Source organism: Aulonocara stuartgranti (genome assembly GCF_965226115.1).
Source record: "Aulonocara stuartgranti genome assembly, chromosome: 13".
Lineage (NCBI taxonomy): Eukaryota > Metazoa > Chordata > Actinopteri > Cichliformes > Cichlidae > Aulonocara > Aulonocara stuartgranti.
This window is the reverse complement of record NC_138949.1, coordinates 19,872,867-19,899,446: the sequence shown is the minus strand read 5'-3', so window position 1 is coordinate 19,899,446 and position 26,580 is coordinate 19,872,867. Positions and strand designations below refer to the sequence as shown.

Genomic DNA, 26,580 nt, shown 5'->3' with positions numbered 1-26,580 from the left:
ATTCTCTCATTGCCAAGGTGTAAACAGACAGCAGACTAATACTGTCTGGCACCTTTCAGCATCTTTGACTCTGACTCACATTGGAAAATAAGACCTTGAATGAAGTAATATGTTTTCAGCTCCTGGCCAAGGAAAGAATGGGAAACACAGATCATATCCCATAAGATGAATGCATCAGGGACTGCTGTATCCTGTGACATGCATATGTGCCTTACTAGCATGTGGAAAGCATGCAGGAAATGTAGCTTAAGTCCTGGCAACAAGGAGAAGTACACAGATAACTGTTCACAGTAATGAAACAGTTTTGGGAACATGGCGGACAAGTGCAGTGAGGCCGTCAGGTCATGCTGAAGTTTCTTTGCTTCGGTGTTTTTGTTTGGGCGCTTGGAACATATTATGTGGGCTCACTGGCAACTTTATTAGGTACACATGTGAAATCTAACATAACCTAATACAACAGCTCTGCTGTAAACTCTGCTTTTACGAGGCTTCTTTATTTTTTAAGTAAACGTGAGTTGTCACGTTCTGGCCTGTAAACATGTTCAGTCTTTAACCCTCTTTGCATGTAATCAAGTGGACAAATGGAGTAAGATGAAGAATTGAAATAAAAGTAGACTCTATGGCAGAGCTGTTGTATTGGTCTGCATTTAGCGTCACAGGTGTACCTAATAACAGCAGCCCATGAGTGTGTATACCACAATGTAGACTTCTGACAAATGGAAGGGGAGCAATGGAAGACAGAAGACACATACACGCACACACGCACACACACAAAGACAATGTATTTTACTTCTGACTTCACAAATACCTAGATTCTGGTTTAGGATGACAAGGTGTCCATTTCAAGGCATTCCTAACTGAAGATTCAACATAACAGCGACCCTGATCAACTGTCTGTGTGGGCTTGATTGGCTACTACTGCCTACAAACCACTAATATTCTGTAAACAGAAGCTATCAGGGTGCTACGTTGAATATGAAGGATGTCCCACAGAAAGCAACATTCTGATATCCACCTAAAGCCTCCTTATTCAGCAACAGTGCAAGGAAAAAGATTACTGCTGGCTCAAGAGGTGAACCTTTGAGCAATAACTAACAGAGAGTGCAGTATCCTGTCAGAGTGGGGCACATAAAAGTGGACAAAACAAATACTTTTTTGCTTGAAAAAGCCAACTTTGTACACAAGTGCACACCCCTCCCCATACCCTGCTTTATATTGTAACATATAGATATAAAAGCAATGTGAAATAACATGTTAAGGATGATAAATCTGTAAAGCCGTACAAACTGATTTATTATCCTAAAACAAAAAGGCACCCATCTGATCCTTGCAATTTTGTTGAACAGGTCTCAGGGGATTAGAGTTTCCTCTACAGACATCACCATTTAACTATGGATATCTATTACCGCACAAGACTCTGGCACGGCACTACCATCTAGTGGGAACTGAAAATTATGACAATGCCGCGTATTAATCCTAGACTTGTCTCCCAGTAAAGCGAGTTAAACAAAATGGCCCAACGACAGTCTGTGTTTGAAAGGCACAAGGCTCGTGCAGTTCTGAAAAGAACCAGTGATCTCTGAAACATCAGCCCAGGCTGGGCCAGGGCCCGGAGTTTATAAGGGGGCTGAGATCACAGCAAAGGGGGGTAAAAGGGGAGACCAGATTGTTTTGATTGTGTTTTGGCAACGTAGCTTAACAGGATTTGAAGAACATCCCAGAAGGACGTTTTCTGCTCTCTGCCACACAAAACTACCTTTGACAGAAAGCAGATCATTTTAAATAGCAGTAGATCTTTCCCCCGTGTGTTAGTTCCTCTAAATCTGTTTTTAATGTACGACATCTCAGATTTTTATTCTTCTGTTCTTTCTCTGAGCAAATACACTATAAAGAGGTTAATCACATGTAATGACACAAGACTCGCAGCAGATTGGCTTTTAAATGCCAAATACGTGTTTGGTTTGATGATCAAAGAGTGAGCAAAAACTGCACACCTCATCGGCCGCATCCAATCGTGTAGCGCTTTATTTAATTGTCATCTCCAACAAATCAGATCATCAGCCGGCTGAGCCTCTGAGGAGCAGAGGCCTGATGCTGGTGCGAGTTCAATATCTGCTGTTTTGGATTCAGTTTGTTCTGAGCACGGTGTAGAAATGGGAGGCGAGGAGAGGGATGCAGAAGCTACACCGGTAACATGCAACATAGATACAATATACTATTTGCTGAAAAGGAAGAGAAATAAAAAAAAAACAAAAAAAAAAAACACTTGCACTGCACTCTGGGTAATTAGACACCCATTTTCATTTTACTCACAATAAATCACTACCAGTGAGTAGTTAAAATAAAGTGGTGTTTTCCAATGGCAGCAGGGAAGGAAATACATCAAAAGTGTGTCACTGGTCATAAAAAAACATGGGAAAAAACAACAGAAGAGAACAAAACATGACAGAACAGAACATACAGTTGGACAGAATCCCATTACAGTAATGGAACTGTCATCTTTTTAATGCAACTCTCTTGTCAGCAACAAATGTAATAAGATAAAACATAACGCCATCAGCTGAGTCTCAGACATGAAGATAGTAGGAAAGCAAACAGAGGTAAATAGTTGTGGTAAATAAAACTAGAGTGTGAAAAACCTGTTGATTCTATTGAGTTGACAGAGCAGAAAGCGTCTGAATAATTGAAATGGCACAGACAAAAGAAGGAACTGGAGGGTACCTATTTTAAAACCAGGCTATGTCTGTAACGGACTGCTCACCGTAACAGCCTGTGACCTTTTATGGAAACATAGAATATTAACCTGAATTATTTATCCATCAGCTAACACATTCTGACAAGTGTCGCCTGCACATAGGTCAGGATGTATTTGCGTGCATTTCCTGCCTTAATGGTAATGTTGTATCTGCATAAAACATTCACTGATTTGATGTGGGTGTTTGCATAGCTAAATTAGAAAATTAACAGCTAGCAACCCTATCCATAACATTTGTGACCTATAAAACAATTGAGAAGAATGAAACAGCCTTAAAATATTTCACTGAGAGCATTCATATGTAAGTAAGAGGATATGTTTCCTAATTCCTCCACCAAGCTGAGGCTGAGGCACAGCATGTGATCAGTACTCAGAAACTACCAGGCTGAATTTCATTAAACTAGGTGAAGCAGGTAAAGCACTGGCAGAACCTGAACCCATCCTTTATAATTGCAACATAGGGCACTTGGTGGATCTGCTCTACTTTCTAATGTTTCAAATGCGATACAGAAACAAGCCTGGTTTAGACTCTTACGCTTTCTACTTACATGTTAGCACTTTGCATTTCATTCACTGCAATACAGTCTCAGTTTGTGCAAATAAAGTGGTGATTCAGTGGTTAAAGCAAGATGAATAGACATTTAAAGATGGCAACAGCTACATTTTGACAAAGAAACAAAAGTGCTTTGACTTATGATCATACTATAATGGAGGTTATGGAAGCTCAAATGGGACCAATAACAAACACTTTCCCTAAGAGTATAATGGCAATATAATGTTTAAAACACAGATTCAGAGTACAAGAAGAACAACAACACAATGAAAGGCATAATAACCATGTGCACACCTATGAATAAAGAGAAAGACGAGACCCATAGGTTGGTCTTTGGAGTGAGAAGGAAGGGAAGGAAGGGTGCCAGTGGGGCAAAATAAAGGCACAGCTACTCACGTCGCTTGCAGCCGCACTTCTTGATCCGTTTGGGGTCTGTGATGTCATCATGACAAGCTTTGCAGTAGAAAAATGCTCTAAAAGTGACACAGTAAACATGTTTAGCGCTCCTATTCATTTGTCAACTGACACGGTTAGTGACCCCGCCGTTTGGCAGGATGGCCCAATTACCTTTTTACTTCTTTGGCATCACTAGCGATAAAAAATCCCAGTGTTCCCTCCTGCAGCTTGACATGGTTGCCCGGGTTGATGAGAATGCTGGGTAATCAAAGACATACAGACAAATAATGCTCATTAACATCTGGACATACACAAAATTCATGCACACAACATGCTAATCAAGAGGAATGGTACACACACTTGTTGAAGCCCTAAAATTGAATCTGGACTTTGCCGGGCTTCCTTTTTTGCATCATTTTAAACACATTATCCTTCCCTTTGTTACGTGTGTCTTGTAAGTTACCACAAACACACTTGCTCCTTCTGATTTGAGGCAATTTACTGATGCGATACTCACACGGATGGACAAAAATGTACAACAGTAATGATCGCACATTGAATTTTAATTCTTTTCTCTACGAAGTGACATTGGATTGCCCCGGGGGTGGAAGAGAAGGACAGAGAGATACAAGTAGAGGGACGAGGGCAGAAAGAATTAAAATTATGGCCATGGAGTGGTTTTAGTCTCAGCACTCAAATGCAGTCATCTAGTCAGAACAGATGTTATGATGTCCACTGAGACACGGCTGTCGTACAGAGAATGTCCAGTAGGTGTATCTCAGTTAGTACTTGACAGTGGAATGCAAGGGAATGAACAGCTCTTTCTGTTTATTATACTGAGCTAATTCTTACAATTGAGTCTGCTCTAGACTCTGCTAGGGGAAAATAAGACTGGTCCAAATGTGTTGCTCCATTACAAATACTTGTAATGCATGTCTAGTTAAGTACAAACTGCTTTAATCATTTTCATTATATTTTGATTTAAAAGAAATGTGTTACTGTAATAAATAATAATTACTCGCTTCTTTTGTGATAAAGTGGGATTTGGTTTAATAGTCAAGGGTACTTTAAGTGATTGGCTGTATCATTCCCCATTAATTAGACTAAGACAAAAAGTAGACGCCACACACAAATATGCACACACGCACACGCACACACACCCCGGTCATTAATGGTTACCTGTGGGCAACAATCATCAATGAAGTGAGTGTGAAGTAAGATATCAAAACACTGTACCCACAAACCTTTAAGGGTCACTCTTTCAAAATACAAGCCCAGATGAAAGATGATCTTGATTCTTTTTTTTGTCTCATTCGCTGCTCTGTTTACATTTTAAGCTTTTGTAAATTTGCAACATTGATAAACGAGAAAAGCTCGACTGATTGTGTGTTACCAACTTGATTCACACTTACGCGTGTAATAACTATTCACGGCATTTTAGTCATTCATTTTGAAAGAGTATGTGAGGTCTAGATTCGGGGGAGAAGGGAACAAGTATATTATCGCACAACATCTTTCCTCTGAGCTCTGGAAAAAGGTTACATTAGGGAGGAAATTAAAAAAAAACTATTAAGGGAGCAATTGAATCCATATACATATTGGGATGTGATCAAATTGCACCAGTCATGCAGATCAGAATTTTCTTTCCATACTGCAAGAAGTAAAATAGCACCTAACATACGCTCAGATTGAATGGCCCCCAGAGAAGTTAACAGGCATTATACCTGGCATGCTTTTTTAGTCAAAAATAAAACAAAGAAACCAATCAAATCAAGACAGTTCCACAAACATTGCTGCCCAAATCTGAGATTTTACAGGTGTAACTATCCAAGACATTTTTCTTGAGTCGTGTGCAAACTGGTGAATAAAAGCCAAGAAGACGCATCAAAACCTCATATTGTGAGCAACAAGGCAAGCATCAAACACTTTATGTGATAGTGTCGTAGCATGCAGTTACCAAACAGTATGAGGAGGACAATAATAAAACAGAAAGGCATAGCCACTGCAGTACAGGTATAGGGACAGGTACGTAGATGCAGACGGTTGCAGTAACTTCTGTGCAGTTGGATTGTTTCTCAAACACCAAACTGACAGGAAGTGACCTCACTTAAGAACATCTACTCGAGAGACGCACGAGCATGACTGTACACGGTGGCTGAGACGCACAAAACTCCACACTCGCACACGCACACACACTCAAAACACAAACTCTCCCTTCCGAGGTGATTGCACATACGCAGACACGCATACATGCACAGATGGATACACATTTGGGAATGAGGACATGAGAGGGTGATGGGATGCAAGAGTGAAATGTGGGCCACATAAATAAAACTTCAGTTTGGATAAACCCAATGCTATCCAAAATCAACAGCTCCATGCCTTTTCTAGTGTCTTAAAAAAATCATGAAAAAACAAAGATTGGTGAGGTGCTGCTGGTATAATAAAACCATGAAAAACAACAACAAAAAACATACTGCTATATCAATCACCGCCTACAGCAGTGGCGTGTAATCAGTCATTTTATTTAAAGATTATATCCAAAGTTGTAGGATATCAGTGCCTATCAACACCATATCTGATGTCTGAGATATGCATACAGAAACTCCTCACTGTACTGTTCTGGTGAAGACTTTTAAACACCGATGAGTGGAAAACGTGGCTCGTCAAAGCTAAGAAACAGTAGGGTAACGACTGAGCGACACTGAAAAAGAACTGAAAGTGTGAGAGAAAGAAACTAAAGGAGCAAAGGAGTTTGCTTGAGGACAAAAATGAAAAGATCAAATAACACTTAAACCCCCGCGAGCCATCATTTTAGGGATTCCTACCTATAAAACCCGGAGAGCAGTCAAATGGTGGAAGTGGAAGCTAAATTGGCTAGTCATTCATATGTATACAACAACAACAATCTTTATTTATAGAGCACATTTAAAAGCCTTGGGCATACCAAAGTGCTTTACATAAAACAATAAAAGGTTCAAACATTGATAACGGATAAAAAAAAAAAAAAAATAACGAGTTATGTTCATAGATAAAAGCTACCAATAAGAATGACTACAGCACATGGGTAATAGCAAGATAAAAGCTGTACCACCATAATAAAAGACACCAATAGAAAGATAGGAGGGAATTAATACAAGAGGTCAATAGGTCACAGCAACCAAACAAACAAACAAACAAACAAACCAGCAATTAAAAGGTGGAGAAGGCAAGTTTAAAAAGATATGTTTTAAGCTGTGATTTAAAAGAATGAATAGAATCAGATGCCCGGATGCCAATCGGGAGATTGTTCCACAGCACAGGTGCAACAAGAGCAAACGATCGATCACCTCTAGTCTTAAGTCGAGATCTGGGCTGAGCCAGCAGTAACTGTGACGATGACCTTAAAGCCCTAGCAGGAGCATAAGGGTTTAAAAGGTCCTTAAGGTAGCTGGGTGCAGTGTTGTTAGTAATTTTAAAAGTAAACAACAAAATTTTAAATTGAATACGATATTAGGCTGTTAAGTAGGAATTCTGGAGGGAGGGGAGTGGGGGTGGGGGAGTGGAGTGTTTCAGTTTGCCATCTTGGGGAGAAATCAACACACATGGGTGTATGTCCTTTGTTGCTGACATTTATTGATAAAAACAGTACAAAAAACCAACCATTTGTACACATATTTACAAATAATTCAACATTGTCAGCAATCACTCACAATCCTGGCACTGCCATGGTACCTGTAGTCTGCATTTACCACATGTGTATCTTTTGCAGTGAACACATCGCACAGTGGCCTGATTTTTCTTGCATTTGTGTTTGACCTGACACGTGGCTCTTTTTCCAGGGCTAGGTGTGGAGGGTTCTGCCCGAAGCAACTGATCTTTTCTTGCCTTCTTCGCAGCTACATGAGAGTGAGCCAACTCTGTTGCAAGCGCCACCAGGAAGTCCACCCGTCTTTCCTTCGTCCCGGTGCATGCTTGATACAGCACATGTGCATTCAGTGCTGCCATGTCAATCATGTTATAAAACACGGCGACTGGCCAGCGCCGTGTTCCTTTGCGGACAGTGTACTCCCGAACCATCTGGTCCATCACATCCACGCCACACTTTGTTTTGTTGTAAAGGGTGACAGTGTTTGGCTTCCTTTTGGTGGTGTTATCAGTCTGAACCACGCTGTGCATGCTGCTAAGAATATAGACTGTCTTCTTCCGTTTGGCCGCATACGCCGTCAGCGTGGCAGCAGAGGTTGAAAACACCTAAGAAATAAGATAAATTGTTATTTTCATAGCCCTAACCTAACCCTAACCCACCAATCTGATTGGTGGGTTAGGGTTAGGGGTGTGACCGGCTAGGTGTGGAGGGTTGTGTGCGAAGGGTATATATACACTGCACTTAGCCTAATCCTTCATTGAAGAATCTTCATTGAAGAATCCTCTCCAAGGAAAGAAAATTCATCGCCCTGAAGAATCCTCTGGTGTACGGACCTCCTCTCCAAGGAAAGAAAATTCATCGCCCTGAAGAATCCTCTGGTGTACGGACCTCCTCTCCAAGGAAAGAAAATTCATCGCCCTGAAGAATCCTCTGGTGTACGGACCTCCTCTCCAAGGAAAGAAAATGCAGAGAAGACTCACCACTCAGCAGGCCTTGGAAATGATCCTGACGGAAGTCGACCCTTGTGACTCGGATGGAGAAGACCTAGCAGTTCAGCCGGATTCGGACTCAGAGCTGTCTGATCAGTCTTCCGGTTAGTTTCATTTCATGTTATTTCCTTTTTCATTTCAAACAAGTAAGTGGATGTAGTTAGTAAGTAAGATATTTCAGACATTATTCTGATACAGAGGAGGAGATACTGGAATTATAATTAGTATCTATGCATGCATTTGTGATTTTGTTTGACCTTCCCATTTTGCTCACAATTTGAATTTGTTCACACTGCAGATGAGGAGACTGCTTCTCCACCGAAAAAGAGACCTTGTTTGGGGACTGAGACAGCGAAAGATGGCACAGTGTGGCGTGAAGAACAGGTGGGGACCTGTCTCCCTTTCACCCCAATAGAAGCGTACGCTGCAGATGGAGAGCCAACGGCTAAGGCCAGGAGAAGTATCTCGAGTCGCCTTCAGAGCTTCCTGTGTTTCGTCACTCTTGACATGCTTCGTAGCATTCAAGAATGGACTATTCAACATGCACAGCAAACGGAGCATGTTCATTGGTTCATGGACCTCCCTGAACTAATGGCATTTATTGCAATTGTGATCTTGCGGGGGGTTTGCAGGCTTCCATCTGTAAATGACTGCTGGTCAGCAAACCTGGGAAACCCACAGATAATTGGAATTATGGCACGAAACCGCTTCCAAAACATCATGCAACACCTACGCTTTGATGACAAGTCCACCCGCTGTGATCGAGCAAAGACTGACAAGTTTGCTGCAATTTCCAGTGTGTGGGGATCATTTGTCACCAACTGCATCACGTGCTACAACCCTGGTCTACATATCACCATTGATGAACAGCTTTTCCCATCAAAGACTCGGTGCTGTTTCCTGCAGTATATTGCAAGTAAACCTGACAAGTTTGGGATCAAGTTTTGGGTGGCTTGCGACCTAAAATCCAAGTACATTTGCAATGTCTTCCCATATCTTGGCAAGGACCCCAGTCGTCCCACTGGGGAGAGACTTTCTGAAAATGTAGTAATGAGGCTGATGGAACCATTCCTAGACAAGGGCAGAAATGTTACCACGGACAATTTTTTCACATCGCTTTCACTGGCACAAAAACTTCTTAGACGGAAAACCACCATCCTCGGCACAGTCAACAAGATTCGCAGGGAAATTCCTCAATCCACTAGACAGACAGATCGCAATGTATTCACCACTCAGGTATGTTGCAGGTCTTTTGTGGTTCTATGTTTATGTGTTTCATTGTGTGTAAAAGGGCTATGGAAATAACAATTTATCTTATTTCTTAGGTGTTTTCAACCTCTGCTGCCACGCTGACGGCGTATGCGGCCAAACGGAAGAAGACAGTCTATATTCTTAGCAGCATGCACAGCGTGGTTCAGACTGATAACACCACCAAAAGGAAGCCAAACACTGTCACCCTTTACAACAAAACAAAGTGTGGCGTGGATGTGATGGACCAGATGGTTCGGGAGTACACTGTCCGCAAAGGAACACGGCGCTGGCCAGTCGCCGTGTTTTATAACATGATTGACATGGCAGCACTGAATGCACATGTGCTGTATCAAGCATGCACCGGGACGAAGGAAAGACGGGTGGACTTCCTGGTGGCGCTTGCAACAGAGTTGGCTCACTCTCATGTAGCTGCGAAGAAGGCAAGAAAAGATCAGTTGCTTCGGGCAGAACCCTCCACACCTAGCCCTGGAAAAAGAGCCACGTGTCAGGTCAAACACAAATGCAAGAAAAATCAGGCCACTGTGCGATGTGTTCACTGCAAAAGATACACATGTGGTAAATGCAGACTACAGGTACCATGGCAGTGCCAGGATTGTGAGTGATTGCTGACAATGTTGAATTATTTGTAAATATGTGTACAAATGGTTGGTTTTTTGTACTGTTTTTATCAATAAATGTCAGCAACAAAGGACATACACCCATGTGTGTTGATTTCTCCCCAAGATGGCAAACTGAAACACTCCACTCCCCCACCCCCACTCCCCTCCCTCCAGAATTCCTACTTAACAGCCTAATATACATATGAATGACTAGCCAATTTAGCTTCCACTTCCACCATTTGACTGCTCTCCGGGTTTTATAGGTAGAAAGGTAGAAGCCTGGGGATGCTAGTAACTTCTGTGCAGTTGGATTGTTTCTCAAACACCAAACTGACAGGAAGTGACCTCACTTAAGAACATCTACTCGAGAGACGCACGAGCATGACTGTACACGGTGGCTGAGACGCACAAAACTCCACACTCGCACACGCACACACACTCAAAACACAAACTCTCCCTTCCGAGGTGATTGCACATACGCAGACGCGCATACATGCACAGATGGATACACATTTGGGAATGAGGACATGAGAGGGTGATGGGATGCAAGAGTGAAATGTGGGCCACATAAATAAAACTTCAGTTTGGATAAACCCAATGCTATCCAAAATCAACAGCTCCATGCCTTTTCTAGTGTCTTAAAAAAATCATGAAAAAACAAAGATTGGTGAGGTGCTGCTAGTATAATAAAACCATGAAAAACAACAACAAAAAACATACTGCTATATCAATCACCGCCTACAGCAGTGGCGTGTAATCAGTCATTTTATTTAAAGATTATATCCAAAGTTGTAGGATATCAGTGCCTATCAACACCATATCTGATGTCTGAGATATGCATACAGAAACTCCTCACTGTACTGTTCTGGTGAAGACTTTTAAACACCGATGAGTGGAAAACGTGGCTCGTCAAAGCTAAGAAACAGTAGGGTAACGACTGAGCGACACTGAAAAAGAACTGAAAGTGTGAGAGAAAGAAACTAAAGGAGCAAAGGAGTTTGCTTGAGGACAAAAATGAAAAGATCAAATAAGAGGTAGATATGGAGAGGGTGAGTGTTTGGCCTTGGTACAGCGACAACAGCAAAGACAAAAAGAAAAAAGAAAAGAAAACAGCACTTCTACAAACATGTCCAATTTATCTATCCTCTCTCTGCCTGCAAAGAAGTTAGTGCATTAAGCACAAGGGACACCATAAAAAGGAGTTAGAAAAAGAGGCCTGTGAGATAGTGTTTGGAAAAATATCCTTGGGGAAACTCCCAAAGTCAGAAGCTTTAAAGTGGTGACGATTGGGTGGAACTTTGGAAGTAAGATAAGGTAGAGGGCATACCGCTTTCGGCTTCTGCAAACAACAAGAAAAAATCTCAAATCAAACAGTTATCATGAATATAAAAGAAGAGGAGAATATAGCTGTTGCTAATGCTTCTCTGCCCATTTACAAGCTATGCTTTCATTATATGGCAGCATGTGATGCAACTTTGTCTTTGTCTGAGGGCCTTGCAACTCAGAGTCATAAAAATGAAGAAAAAACAGTGTTTGAAGTTATTCATCTTTTACAAAAAGTACATAGAGGGCAGAGAATATGTTTAATAAAAGGTTTGAAAGTATAAATAAAATATTCTAGGGTGTCACTATAAAATGTACAAAAAGAAAAAACGTAAAAGAAAAAGCTCAACTACCTTGAAAGTGATTGGACCATGGACACAATTTAGCCCACTGGGTTATATAAAGTGTATTCAATTAGTATCAACTAGAATTTACATCATCTTTAATTAATATTAAATTAACCATGCAACCTCGTTAGTACACAAACATTTGACACAGGTGAATGGGGAAGGGTGAGTGGGATTTGGCAAATTGAGACTACTGAAAAAATGCATTTTGTGTCGTTATTGGTGATAAAACCAGCACTCATGTAGAGTTAGTGATAATCATAAAGACAGAGCAGGAGCACAGTAAAAAGTGCAGGAGACACATTATGTGAAATTTAAACGTGAAGCAAATTTGTTATTTAGGTGTGAAGTTTGTCTCTGAAAAAGGACCGTGAACATGAAGTTAATCCAGTGCAGTACCTAGTACTTCTCTGAAACCAATCACAGTTTAACCACATTTCAAGTTTTTTTTGTCCTGCATACCTGCAAGGTTTACCTAAAAGCTTGTGACCCGAATCCTTGGCCAATATCAATCCCATTTATTTGCTTTTTAAAGAGGGTAATAGCTCAGAAAAAAATAAATACTGAATTATTTATTATAGGGAGTACCTCATGGTGACACAATAATGCTCAAGTGTTCACCAAATTGATCTGAAAAATGAATATCAACTGCATAGATAACAAGCTGCAAAGAGGACTTGAGAGGAAAAGAAAAATCGAGATATCTTATTAGAAGATCTACTTTTAGCAAAGTACAGTGCAGTTCACTGTTATCACAGCTGTATCAGATGCTCCGGAAAGATCCGCTATACCAACCTGCTCTCTCTCTGCTCAGACTTGAATTCAATGGCAATAAGCAACAGCTTCAGTTTCACGTAACACAGCCTGTAAAACAAGTGCACTCATTAGAGAAGAGCAGGATATAAGCAGATGACTGATGTGTTCAAAAACCGTTAAAATCCACAGCCTTACATCCCAACACTCCTCTTTTTTGTCATTCTTACTTTGCATTATATATATTTTTAAGCTACCTACCATTGAGAGTGGTCGTGTTGATCAAAGAGTGATACTTACTCGCAGACCATGGGGAAGGAGAGGCCTACAAAGGCACTGGACAAATACTCTGTGTACATCTCATTAGCCACTCCTTCAAGGTAATACTTCTGCCATGTGTCCTCCTCGATCTGATAAAAAAAAAAATGAAACAGGGAAATGTCACATGTGTTGGTTAAGAAAAAAAAGTAAGAAAAAAAAAAGAACAGTTTTCCTTCCAAAAGCAGCCTAATCTGGTCAGCAGATGTCCCACTGCACAACATCAGCCTGGTCATTATAAGCTGATCTATCATCTTTATGACATGAGAACAGTTTTTTGATAGAAGCAAGCACCTCTTCAATTCTAAGCCGCAGAGAACACTGAACAGATTCCACATGACATGTCACACAATAAAATATGATGTGCCAGAATGACTGAAAACACACTAATGGAAGCCCGTCTCTGGACAGAGATGTCAATTTTTTTTTAGGGAATGCACTGTTTGACAGACCTAGTCCATGTGTCAGCAGAGAACCTTCTTATTTAGCCTATAATCCCTTAATAAATCACCTCATGTGCAAAAAATGCAATGTGAGAAATCATTCGTCAATAGTCCACTCTGTTACCTCAATAAAGGACCTCATGGAGAAGAGGTTGGCTAGCATTGTCGACAGACCCTGGGCCAGACAACTCTGCGCAATGAAGCCTGCCTTCAGCTCTGCCAAGCAGATAGCATCATCACCCTCCTTCCAGTTCCAGCTTGGAATATTCAGTAGATGGGCCTTCATCACATGAAAGTTAGAGAGGTCAGAAACACAGAAAACTGTATATATGAGTCACATTTCTTTTGGAACAGATAACATTAATACAACCCTCATATCTGCTTGAACTGGGAACTGGGTTAGCATAAAAACTGGAAACTGGGGTAAGCTAGCTTGGCTTTGCGGTGGTATTGAAATCCAACATTCAGGATAACAAAAGTCCACTAATTAACATGATCTACCTCAATTAGTTCAAAGCTGAAATGCAAACATGTGAATGCAAATTAAATTAAACAGTTACAATAAACAGCCAGTTAGCTTAGCATACAATAAAATAAATAAAAACTAACTAGCTTATCCTAGAAATGTAGAGCTGTTCCTTTCCTAAAGTCAGCTAACTACTAGAAAAGTTAGCATCCTGGGTAAATCCCTTACAATGTACAAGTCTCAGTTAGTGTACCAGTTTCCATACATAAAGGGCATCATTCACAGCAATTTAAAAAAATATATACATATTTGCATATCTCCTTGCCATGTCATATGACAGATGCAGTGATTCAGACACACAATTATTAAATATAAAAGACACATTTTCAAAAGCTCACATTTTCTCCTGTAATACTATTTACCATGCTAAGTGCTGCTCTATTAATTCTTCATTTAAAAAAGTTAGGTCCATTCTTCAGGAGCATGCACAGCATGTAAGCAGCTGAGCGAGTGGATGCTTTAAAAAGTCACTTATATGTCAAAGTTACCATGAATCCTTAAAAGCACCACATAGCTCTCAAGCTGACAGGATTGCCATTTTACTGCAGCCATAATCTTTCTGTGAGGAAAGGTTGGAGAGCGGCCAAGATGAAGTGAAGCAAACATACACTACACAATGCAGGGCACCGAGACGTCTCACCTTATTGTGATACTGCAGCATCTGTGTGATTATTCTGATCTTGGGGTGATAGTTCTTGATGGAAATGACCCTTTGAAAAACAGGCAGATAAAGTGAGCAAGGAAACATAACACCTCCGCAAGCCAGTTGTTACTGATTGTCCAGAAGAGAGAATACCTCATGATGTTGGAGGCATCTTCAGCATCAGGATCTGCACAATACTTGTTGGCTAGGATTAAGCAGGCATCTGCTGACTCGATCTATGTGTAGAGTACCAAAGAAACAAATATGACAACATTAAAGTGCACGTCTGTATTTAATAAAAAAGTATCCAATATACCAGATGGTTTAAATCTGCTCAACAACAACAAAAAAAGTATTTTCTTTCTTTCTTCTGCCCTGATATATTTTGGCTAAAAAATTGAAATGGATATCATTATATTATCATTCTTCTGCATTTTTTCTTTACTCTCTTTGTCAGCTGAATTTATACAGTAATACGTTTATAGCCTGCTAATCAGTGACGCACACAACTGCAGCTAATTTGTGAAAAATGTTTCTACTCTTAAGTTCAACAACAGCTGTCAAAAATGTTAAGGATTTTCATTGCTCCAGGAGTCTCGCCACCAGCCGGTACCTTCACTCGGGCCAGATCATGAGGGTTGAGAACCGATCCCTGGTAGAACTCTACTTGGGTAAAATGGCGTTTGAACAAGGCTTCCAGCTCAAGATTAGGGGAAATACTAAAAAAAAGAAGATGGGTTAGCACATAAATATAGCTCCTATGCAATAGTTTGTTTGTTGCTAAGCTACAAAGGGTGAGAAAGACAAAATTAACTTACTTATGGAGAAAAACAATTTCTACATTGACATCATCCCTGTCCTTGTGTAGGAAGTCTTTGAGGAAGTTGGAGACACTTTCGAGGGTAATATGACCACAGACCACAATGTGCCTGAAAGAGGGAGGGGGGTGAAGAAATCATCTTGAGTGGGCAACATAAATCACTGCAGACACTGGCATGTCTCCCAGAGATAATCAGTCAAACCAAAGCACTCTAACATCTAACTCAAATAAAGACTGAAAAAAATATATATACATGTCAAGAAATGTCTTTTCGAAGCAAACAACTAACCGAATTATCATTTTTGCCATAAAAGTGAATATTTTCCTCGATGCAATGAAAGTGGTTAAATTCTGCACGACAAGTACAATCAAACACTCAACTCGCGACCACTTGAAAAAAAAAAAAAATCTAAGATATAATCACACAGCCCACAGTGGTTGGACTGTCATCCGTTCTCAATAAAAAAAAATTGTCCCTTCAGCCAAACCGCCCCTTTGTGAGCTGAATAGATGTTGACAAAGACATGTACATCAATATGCTTGTGCTTTTACACAGAGCATTACTAAAACTCTCAAAATGATTTGGAGGCCTGTGGTTGACAAGAATTGTAAACAGGGCCTCGGAGTTTTTGACAGGTCTCTGGCAAGATTCGGTAGTGCATTACAGCAGAGGGATCTGTCAGAAGCTGTACGGGGCTGATTACAGCCGTAAGGGAGTGAGAAAGGTTTGGAACGGTTTGAGGTTTGAGGTTGTGTCCCTGTTTATCTTCTGACGACAATATAAAGTGATCAAGTTCAGGTCAACTTCATATTTATGCCAACTTTATGGACACTCGGGGCAGTTTGGATGGACATTGTTCCAGCAAATAAACTTGTGGTGCTTCTGTAACTCGAATATTTTAACATCCTAAATCTAAGAATTCAAATATTGGTGTTAATAAAAAAAACATTGCCTTTATTTTACATATTTCCATTGCATTTTATCCTGTTATATTAGGTTATCTTACTACTTTATCTCGTTTTTTCTTCCTAATAAAGTCATAGTCATGGCTGTTGGTATTAAAGGGACTTTAAGCACGAGCATTCAATAATTCTGATTTAATTCAATCACGCTAATGTGGATTTAAAACCCTTCATAAGATTAATTTGCACTATGGTAAGCTGAGCTACTCTGCTGGACTTACTGCTAAATGTCATTTGTGAAGTCTTATTGCCAAGCCTTGCACAGTAAAACCCAGACCTAATACTGACATAGATTAGTGTGGACACTCGGCAGACACCCTAATTACCCTATGGAGACCTGTAAGGCAATCTGTGTAATGACAATGGCCTTATCCACCACTTGATGTGCAAAGAGACAATTGAACCACTTTAGTTTTTGAGTGCCTGGGTACTGGACAGCTTTGCACTTAACACAAGGTGTATTGAGTTACTTTTTCCAAAAATAAAGAAAAAAAATTGGTGGTCATATTTGTTTGAAGTCCAAGTTCTTATCGTGTACATTTGTAGGAGAGATTTCTATTATCAAGTGCTTACACAGAAGGAGGGAGTCGTGGTGAACAGACTGGCCTTTAAAGTTGATGTCTAAAGCTGTATAAAGCATTATTGAAACCTGAATCAGTTTGGCAGGTTTAAAGGGAACAAAGATATTTATTGATGTTAGATGAGAACCATAGTCCAGATCATTGAGTGTTCTTCTGCCCTGTACCTGAACTGATGTGGACTTGGCAAAGTAATGCGACGGGCATATTGAGGGAATGACAGTTTGTGGATGTTACAGGATATAATGTTCTTCGCAGATGTTGCGTCTGTCCTTTAAGAGAATCTAATGAGCGGTCGTGATTGCATGGTTGGCCAGAGCTGAGCAAAGGGCCGTGTGGTCTTACAAGCTGATGAGCTGGGATGTCTGTGGGCAGCCAGCAGTATCTGGCACAAGAAGTCTCTCATTTTATGAAATGTTAAAAAAAAAAATTTTTTAAAAACCCACACACACACAATCAGTCATGTTTTCCTATTCAAGTATCCCGATGCTCGTCCGAGGGTAGAGGAAGTTTAAAGATTTATAAGGCAAATTATTTGATTCATGTGGGTTCAATGGAGGTTGTGGATCTTAAGCACAAACTTGGAAGTGTAAATGCATCTCTGTGACATGTGCATTTTTCTAAATAGGTTTTTAATCAGGGAAGCAAACTTTTCTTCCACATCTTGAACACGCCACTAATTTAGGTCCTTATATTTAAGATGGAAATATTCACTTGATATCCTTAAAGGTTTCCTACTTCTACTTAGTTTCCCTCTCTATCTCTGTGCCAAAAAAGGCATCAAGCTGAATACCAAGATCATAAGCTAGTTAAACAGGACATGGGGGGAAGATATTAAAGATAATTCAACCATTTATAATTACCCAAAAACTAAATATCTCCCTTTTTAGTCAACCTGATTGTGCAGTACAGTTTTAGCTAGACATATACAGAAAGAATCAAAGGAAAACAAATAAACATAGCATTTAGAGGGAACAGGTTTCTTTCTTTTAACAAGAAACCATAGACAACAACTCAGAAACTAAAAAAAGGTGTGGCACAGAGTCACATTAATCAAATCCAATGGGTTTTACAGAGCATGCACACAAGAACATGCAGCCAGGAAACATCTCAGGATGTCACTGGGGATACACTTAATACAGCGAACAAACACAGAGCTCAAACGTCAGCAACAGAGGTCACTCACTTGGTACTGCTCTAATCCTTAGGGTGACGAAACTTACTGCAAGAATCATCTTTATGAAAATGTTGCAGTTTCAAAATCTGTGTTCCCTGTTTTGGTGTATCACCTTTCAGGGAACTTAAAGGAAGGGAGGAATAAACACCATCTCCTGTGTTTAATGCCAAGAATCAGCTAGGTGAAATGTTACCAACACTAGCCAATCAAATTAAGCTCACAGACATAACGTACTTAGTGCATTTTGTCATTGTGTAATTACATGAAATTGTGTTGGAACCTCAACTAGGTGCATGTTTTGTGAATATGCAAATACATGTTAATTCCTGACACTGAAAGTCTCCGAGTCTGCACGCTTCAAGTTTGTAGCCTCGATGGAGGACTTTCAAAGTTGTGTGTCAGAGTTCAGCCAGGGTTGAAGCCAGTTTTCATGCCAAGTCCTCTCTTGAAGTTGGGGCTAATGGAAACCATAGAGTCATAATGGAAACCACAGAGCCCCGAGTGCAGTGGGCGCCAACAGAACGCAACACTTGTCATTATTATATCAGCGCACACAGGCTGAGAGCTGTCATTACGCTCACGGGTGTATGCTACACTACACAGAGTACTATAAGCAACGCTAGCATGAAACAGAAATCCAGTTCAGATCCAATCCAACCTTTCACTTCCAAATAAGTTTTGAAGGCCTGGTTCAAATGACAGCAGCCAGGCCCAGAGATGAAATGAGGGCTACATTTAATAAACTTCACTATGTATCATGACTTCATTGTTTGTGAGCTCTGTAATCAGGCAGATACGTGTAATCCCCTAATCTTATTTCCAAGATTTGGAGGATTGTGGGCTGATAGCTGCGAAGAGATAATGCACTGAAGCCCAATGAAAATCCTAAATCCACATGGCAAACCACTTTTTCATTTGCATTACATCCTATAAGCACATATCCAAATGAGAATGTAAAAGAATGTAGCTACTCTTGAGTCTTTGATGAATATCTTCCGATTGTTACAATATGTTTGCACTCTAACCAGAAGGAGACATGGAAGGGGGGTGTGGATGGAGAAAATAAAGTGTGTTGGAGAAACTATCCACGATTTTGACAAGGGCTTCTCTCAGCACCCATCTGTGAGCCTGGGTTGAGGTCACTGGCCAAACATAACATTTCATCAATCTTATCTCAATGACAGGCAAATGTTACTGCACAAAGGCTTTTTTTCCCCCCTAACGTCTTGTTCTACTGCTGACTCCTCAGAATCTGCTCCGCTGAACAGAATGACTGAAACTGGTGGGGGTGAGATTGGAAAGAGAAACAGAGTGAGAAAGAGTAGACAGCAGATAGTAGCAGATGCTGGCTGCCGTACAAAATTAGAAGAAAAGAGACGGAGGACAATGAAAAGAGCACTTTCCCTGTTCTGTATACGCTCCTTTTGGATTAATTTAAATCTGTGTGCTGAATATTTCAAGGTTTGAGCCACAAGGAGGGAAGAGGAGAAGAGAACTTCACAATAAGTATTGTGGCACGTTTGTACAAACACTATAATAACCACAGTGTCACATATACTTCACAGTGTACTGGAGCCTCGGCTGCGAGAGGGCAGTCGCACATTTACGTAAATATGAGAGCCTCCAGAGATAAAGTCCACCATCACCACCACCACACACACATAAGAGCCAGGCGGGCATCAACGAACCAAGCAGGCAAAGCAAGCCAAAAGCAATTGAAAGCCTCCAATGGGAACGAGGCATCCAGCATTCAGGGTGTGGGAGCTGACTGAAGATCAGGGCCAGAGTAATGTCAGGCATTGATGATGCGATGCGCTAGCAATGACAGACAACAGAAGGATGACTTTATCATCCATTTAGCAATTAATGACAAAGCCACAAGACTGCAGGTCATAGAGAACATGCCAGATATGATGCAGTTAAGGAAAAAAGTAATTCCACAAAGCATGCAAAACGAATTCAAGCAGGGAAAAAAATGCATATAATAATTTAAAAAAAGCAAAAGTAAAGAGAAAAACAAAAAAACAAGAAAAGAAATTGTATCCTGCAATGCTCATTGAGATTGATGATTCTTAAAAAAAAAAAGACCACCAATAATAATGCACTTGCAGATGTTTAAATCTTTCTATTTTCTTGTGAGAAAAATGCTTTAAAAGCGGATAGTAGGGATTTCATGACTGTTTTGTTGCTTTTTGATTTGGATTCTAATTAATCCCTGTAGGCTAGCCTGTATTGATGAGACACACTGGGCACACGTTACATTAAATAGAAGCACCACAGGTTAGTTTCCTGTTAGGCTAAAGTGTAATAGTCATGAAAGCTCTATTTTCCAAATTAAATTAAAGCGCAACACAGGATGTTTCAAGGAGGACACAGAAAGAAAATGAAAAGCACACAAATGACTTTAGGAAAGCTTTGAATGGAGGATAGATAAAGGCAGACAGAGGAAGAAGACAGAAAGAGAAAGACTGAAAGAGAGAATTAAAGGGCATGGACATGTGTGTCCTATTGGCCAAGGTCTCCAGTCACGCAGTGTGACTTGACATAATGTACCTTTACTTTAACTGCGTTTAAACTTTACCATTCTAAAAAAGTCAAGTTAACTAACCCCCAGTAACTACCAACTTCTGGAGGTGTACCTTAGTCACACAACCACACCTTGTCTGGATTTCAACTTACTTTCTGCCTCGTGTCGAGTTATAACTCCCTCCGAATTTCTTCCGATTAAGGATGAGAGCAGCAATTTCTGGCACGTAGCGAGCAAACATGGCCTACATGCATGGAATAGAAAAAAAAAAGAAAAAAGCATGCAGAGAGGGTTCTACCGCACACAGAAAAACAGCAGAACCATCTGGAATACTTACTTTCTCCCATTAACCGCACTATAGGAACCACCATATTTCTTGCGGTTTCCTATTAACTCTATGATTTCAGGGACGTAGCTGGCAAACATGGCCTAAGGAGAAGATAGAAGACAGAAGAAGAGACTAAAAAAGAGACTAGTATGGCGCAGAGTGGGTTGTGGAGCGATTGGTGCGTGAATCCAGATTTCTGAGGATATAAAAAAAATATTAGCCTGTAAATCCCATCGCTCTCATTACCTGGAGAGACTCCCTAAAGTTCACAAAAATCAGTGGAGGGAAAAAAGAAGTAGCCCCAGTGTTTAAAAGTTCAGAACGGGTTTGGTTAGTGGGCAATAATTTTGTTACAGCTGACAGCTAGTCAGTCTGCAATTAACACCCAAAACCTTTCTTTGGAAAAAAGCTGAGGAAGAATAAAAACCTATGTGCCATGTTTTGTCCAACAAACACAGATGACCTGGCAGGTTGATTTGAATAGGCACACCTGATGGTCCACAGCTGCAAAACACATTAAGACTCATTTGTTGGGCTAGAAAATGAGCTGGATGCATTTTGCAAAGGTTGACAGCCTGTCGTCCCAGCACAGAGTTATGTTTAAGCTCACTGCTTACCAGTGGCGTATACTCGCTGGCGTTACTCGCGTAGGCTTGCATCTACAGTTAGCAACACAGAGATGCCCTTGCTCGGTAAAAGCATACTTCACTCGTGCCTGGAAAAAATGTACTGTTACATTACCAGGAATAGTGTGACATTATGTGAGTTTGATTTTATCCTTGGCTTTAGCATACCTTCACCCTGGAGTCATTGCTAAGCCACTGCTGCTGAGAGGAAGCAGGCGGAGGTATTCGCCTAAAGACTTCCAGAACTCGCAGCACTAAGAAAACCTTGCAATCTATCACCATGGTCACAATATGGTACACATCCACACAGCTGTAGGTCATCAGTGCATACTGATAGCTGTCTTTGTACAGAATTTGGCTAAATCCTCCAGTCTTTGCGAGCGAAGACGAAGGGCGTGCGCGCTCTTCTGTATGCGACCGTGTGTTCGAGTGCTTACAGGTGTTTGCGTTCATGCGTGTTTACATGTGAGTTACTGTACTAGTGTCAGCCCAACGGGACGTTAGATCAGAGGAAGGTAAGAGGGCAGGTTGTGGGAAGCTGCCGTTGCTATGGTAACATTCAGGCTGGCCTAAGCTTCATCTCCCTGCCCCTGTGTTTGTTGGAATTGTGGGAAGAGACACGGAAGGAGGGGTGTCCTGAAACCGCAACTGCTTTTAAGAGAATAACAACATCATCAGACAAAAGCTTATAATCTAATCAAACAAATATAGGGAGGACACATAGGGGGAAGAAGACAAAGGAGCACAATGATCTGTGACTCCAGGAGACAAGATACAGTAGGCTAAACAGGAGGATACAACTACACTGTGACAAAGATATAGCATGTACTGTCTAGGCAATATAGTTCTAACAATATAAAAACACTACACTAACATGTTATACAGTATAGATCATTCTAAATATTAACATCACATTTTATTTATTTTATTTTTAGACATTTTAAACAGTTCTAAACAGTTTATTGATGGGGGCAGGCAGGAATTTATAGGGAAAATGGGATATAGGGAGAATAAAAAGTCTGATTTTACCAAACCGCCAAGGATGAAGAAGACCATAAAGAGGCGCCCCAAGGTGGTTCTTGCATAGACATCCCCGTAGCCCACTGTAGACATAGTCACCATCAGCAAGTAGACACATTCCCAATATGATAGTGACTGGGAATTTTGGAAGTTTTCCCAAGGATCCCCTGAGTTTTCCACCTAAAATTGACAAGGGAGTGATGCAGAAGGATCATTAGATACAATTCGCACAACCAATTTGTAAACAGAGTTTTTCTAAAAAGAAACAGTTTCCTGAGATTTGATTAAATCCAGCTGCAAGTGTGCCAGCATTCATCTCACTTTGTGACATCGTCTTGATTTAGTGAGCCTTGACTACCATCTAGTGGTAAAATCATTTAATACCTCACGAGTACGGATTTTCACTTTAAAAGCATCTGGCTTAACTGAAACCAACACTTTGATCAGAATAAAGGGAAGGTGAAGGAGGAGGCAGTTTTATGCTCCATTTTATGTGTTTGTAATATTAAATACCACATCCCTAATTTTGGTTCACAGGAAAGTTCCAAGGGTTAAAAACCCTATTTACAATTTACACGCATCCTACATGTGATCAGTATTAAAATGACATATATGCAGAAATCTAATTTAGTAGAAATGATCTCAGGCAGGAATAAAAGCAAGTCATGCAGCGTGATCACATGAAAAAAATCTGCTTTGTTCAACACAACTACTTTTTCCCGCCACTGGAAGTAAGCCTGATAATAACTACACGAAGTGCAAAAAAGAAAAGAGGAACGCTTCACTTGTCCTGGAATGTGACACGTGTCACCAATTTCTCCATTCAGATGGGATTCATGTGAGAGTTTAGCCGAGATAACAAGAGTAGATTTCAATAACAGGTCTAAATAATAAATCTGAATACAGATCACATGGAAATTCCAGGCATAAATTTAATATAAAAATCTGAGCTGATCTTTCAGAAAATACTGATGATTCACACACATAACATGCTGGTTATTTGCTTTGTGACAGTTAGTTAAAATTTGCCCTACAGAATAAACACAAGATATTTACACAGATAGGGCTTGGCTTTAATATCCCTGATATATTTTATGTACATTAAAGTTAAAGTCACTAAAATGTCTTTAATTATGCTGCCTCCTAAGTTTTAGTGGCACAGCAGATAGTGCCCTATCCACATATGACATCACAGCAATGTTTTAAACTTGGAGAAATTTAATTTTTTACTAGCAAATACCATTAATTTAGGCTCTTTATTCATACTATCAGACTCACTGAAAGTGCTAGGTGTCACACTTGTGTCAGTGAGGTAGTTACAGTTAGTTCACTACAGTATCATTCTTTCTGGAACATTTAACTCTGGATGCCACTGGCCGTCACATCTGTCCACTTACCAAATGTATGAATCCAGCAGCTGTGAGCCATGTGCTTATGAAGATGGAACACAGGTTCACCAGCTTGATGGAATTGCTGCACAGAGTGAAAAAAAAATAAAACTCATTTAAGGCGGCGAGACCAGTGACAGAAAAAAAGAGATTTGTTTTATTCATATATATAACAAAGTTTTTTTTTTTTTTTTACATCTTACAATAGTTGAAAGGAAATCAGGTTGAATAAAAATGTCAGAATTTTGTTCCCTATTATCTATTGTTTCCTTTTGTTTACTCCAAATCAACCACAGTGTTCATCACACACTCATGGTAAAAAGAAAGTCCCCAATCTTTCAGTTCAAGGTTTAACATAATAAAAACAATCATTTAATCCCCACCAGGTTTTAAAATTAGGTCAATGCAACCTCAGATGAAGAACACTTATATTACACTGTGTCGTCATTTATTTCACAAACATCACTGTGCAGAAATTTTGGCCCACTCTTCTTTAAATATTGCTTCAGTTCATTGAGGTTTGGGGAATTTGTTTCTTTTTCAGCCATTCTGTTGCATGTTTGCCTCTGTGCTCTGGGATCACCGGCCTGTTGCATAAGCCAGTTTGGGCCAAGTTTTATATGCTGGATAGGTGGCCTCACATTATACTCCAGAATACTTGAGTATACAGATTGCTTAATGTGCCACTCGATGATTGCGAGGTGCCCGGGTCCTGTCCCTGCAACACAAGCCCGAAGCATCAGCTCTCCTCCACTGTGCTGACAGCTGATGTTTGGTTTTCAAATGTGGCACTGTGCATTATGCCCAAACATGTCCATCTTGCTTTCTGCCCAAAACAAGCCACTCTTGTTCAGTCAGTTGCACTGACATGAACCTCAACATTTAGCAGGCTGTAGAGTCTGAGGTGTAGCTTTTTTATTTATTTTTTTAATTTTTTGCTGAGATGTTCACTCCTGGGATGATTGCCAACTGTCTTGAAAGTCTAGCTGTGAATGACCTTCATCCCCCGTAGAATACTGGATTACTTCTTTAAGATCATTGCTGATGTCTTGGCATCGAATGCTCCAGACCAGCAAACTGCCAAAATATGTGCCTTTATAGAGGTCCTCACACTTGCTGATGATTAAGTTAATGAGTTAATCAAGTACATTTGATTAGCGGCAACTGGTCACCACTTACCTTCTTAATATATATATATATCGAAGTATTTACCTAATTGTTTATACACCGCTTCTGTATTTTGGCCTAATTTGTGTGAACTATGGTATGGCTATATTATTATGTTATACATAATATATGACTTGTTGTTTATCTGAGAAGATATTTACTAAATTTTAAGAACTGATAAGGACCAGATGATTTGTATTATGTCCTGATAACCAAAGCATATTTATTTAAGACTCTAGGTGATAGGTTGGTCTTAATACTAAAAATTCTGTTGTCAGGGTATGTGTGTGTTTTGTAAATGAAAAAAAGAAAACACTTTTCTTACCTTGTTTTCAAGATATTTAAGAATTGCAAAATCTCTGAGAACTGTATCAATCTTAGTGCTCTCAGGAATCTTAAACCTGCGTGAACAGAGAAGAACAGAGAAACGTATCAACATGTAACATGCACTGACAGGAGGGAAATGTAGAGACAACACCTGTGCAGACATTGTCCTGAGTTCAAACAACATGAGGTTCTGCATGTTGGCAGATCAGCTAGTGATGCAGCCCACATGTTACCACAGCATTTAGGCACAGTACAGAGCAACATCATCCAAATCATCAAATGTAGCTTATAACATACAAGAAAACAAAACAAAAATAATACATCAATAAATAAATAAATAAATAGCACATTTTCTGAATAATTATGGTGTCAACCAAGTTAGAAGGAACATTTTAAGCCGTGAGTGTCAGTGCAAAGAGCAGGTCCCTCATGGATTATAGAGCAAAGTGGCAACTGTCTCATTGTCTTTTTATATAACAGGTCCAATCCCATAGAACAAGCATACATGGATTTATGTCAGTGATAAAAATTCCTACTGAAATTATACAATCAGACCCCACAAATATAAGGTTGTCACAGGCACATCAATGATTCTGATGAAGCAATCTCACGTATTACACTTAACCTAAGGCTCTTACCCCAGTTGGAGAGAATGTGTAAACAGGACCAAACAGAATAGTAAAGTCCTGTCTGGCTTCCCTTTTTCTCCTGTCCATGATGGCCCTGCCTCACCCTGTATCCATTCTGAAAAAGATCGCCACAAGACTTCTTTCGCCTCCATGTCTCTTGGAGGGTTTGCAAATTTACATCACTGTGTGTACGACGGTACACAAGCAGTTTAGGAGGAATCATTGTTTCTGGACCAAATCCAGTACTTGGGACTTGACTTCAGGTCAAGAAGTCTGTAATCCTCAAATATTTAGGGTCTTTAAGTATTCCTAGTAAAATAACCAAAGAAAAGGCTTTAAAAAGAAAGGCTTCCTTGATAGGACAATGTTGCTTCTGTTGGTGTTAAATCATTGGTCTCCGTGCATTCAGCTGCAGTTGTATAGGTTTTCCATGTCAGTCGCATCAGAGAGTGTCTCTGTGAGCAAAATGTCAGCTCTAATATAAT

At 40.2% G+C, this 26,580-nt stretch overlaps 2 protein-coding genes across 9 annotated transcripts in view; one reads left to right on the top strand and one right to left on the bottom strand.

The window, feature by feature from the left end:
* The window catches only part of kcnma1a (potassium large conductance calcium-activated channel, subfamily M, alpha member 1a), a 149,413-nt gene that overhangs the window by 32,315 nt on the left and 90,518 nt on the right, over nt 1-26,580 (bottom strand). For 6 of the 8 annotated variants that reach the window (XM_082557328.1, XM_082557329.1, XM_082557322.1 and 3 more), the window contains exons 6-18: nt 25,465-25,540; nt 23,982-24,057; nt 22,594-22,764; nt 20,948-21,039; nt 15,364-15,474; nt 15,159-15,264; nt 14,699-14,781; nt 14,543-14,612; nt 13,501-13,656; nt 12,916-13,025; nt 12,658-12,726; nt 3,876-3,962; nt 3,705-3,781 (exon numbers count right to left, since the gene is read on the bottom strand). In XM_082557328.1, the coding sequence (XP_082413454.1) occupies nt 3,705-3,781; nt 3,876-3,962; nt 12,658-12,726; nt 12,916-13,025; nt 13,501-13,656; nt 14,543-14,612; nt 14,699-14,781; nt 15,159-15,264; nt 15,364-15,474; nt 20,948-21,039; nt 22,594-22,764; nt 23,982-24,057; nt 25,465-25,540 (1,284 nt within the window). Of the gene's footprint in view, nt 1-3,704; nt 3,782-3,875; nt 3,963-12,657; nt 12,727-12,915; nt 13,026-13,500; nt 13,657-14,542; nt 14,613-14,698; nt 14,782-15,158; nt 15,265-15,363; nt 15,475-20,762; nt 20,855-20,947; nt 21,040-22,593; nt 22,765-23,981; nt 24,058-25,464; nt 25,541-26,104; nt 26,531-26,580 lie in introns of those variants that run through there. The other 2 variants (XM_082557327.1, XM_082557323.1) reach the window with 2 other exon arrangements.
* Nucleotides 8,243-10,284, top strand: LOC309720412 (piggyBac transposable element-derived protein 4-like). Its single transcript, XM_082557331.1, has 3 exons — nt 8,243-8,425; nt 8,620-9,557; nt 9,647-10,284. Exons 1-3 carry the CDS (start codon nt 8,296-8,298, stop codon nt 10,193-10,195), a joined length of 1,617 nt encoding a protein of 538 aa, XP_082413457.1. The 5' UTR covers nt 8,243-8,295; the 3' UTR covers nt 10,196-10,284.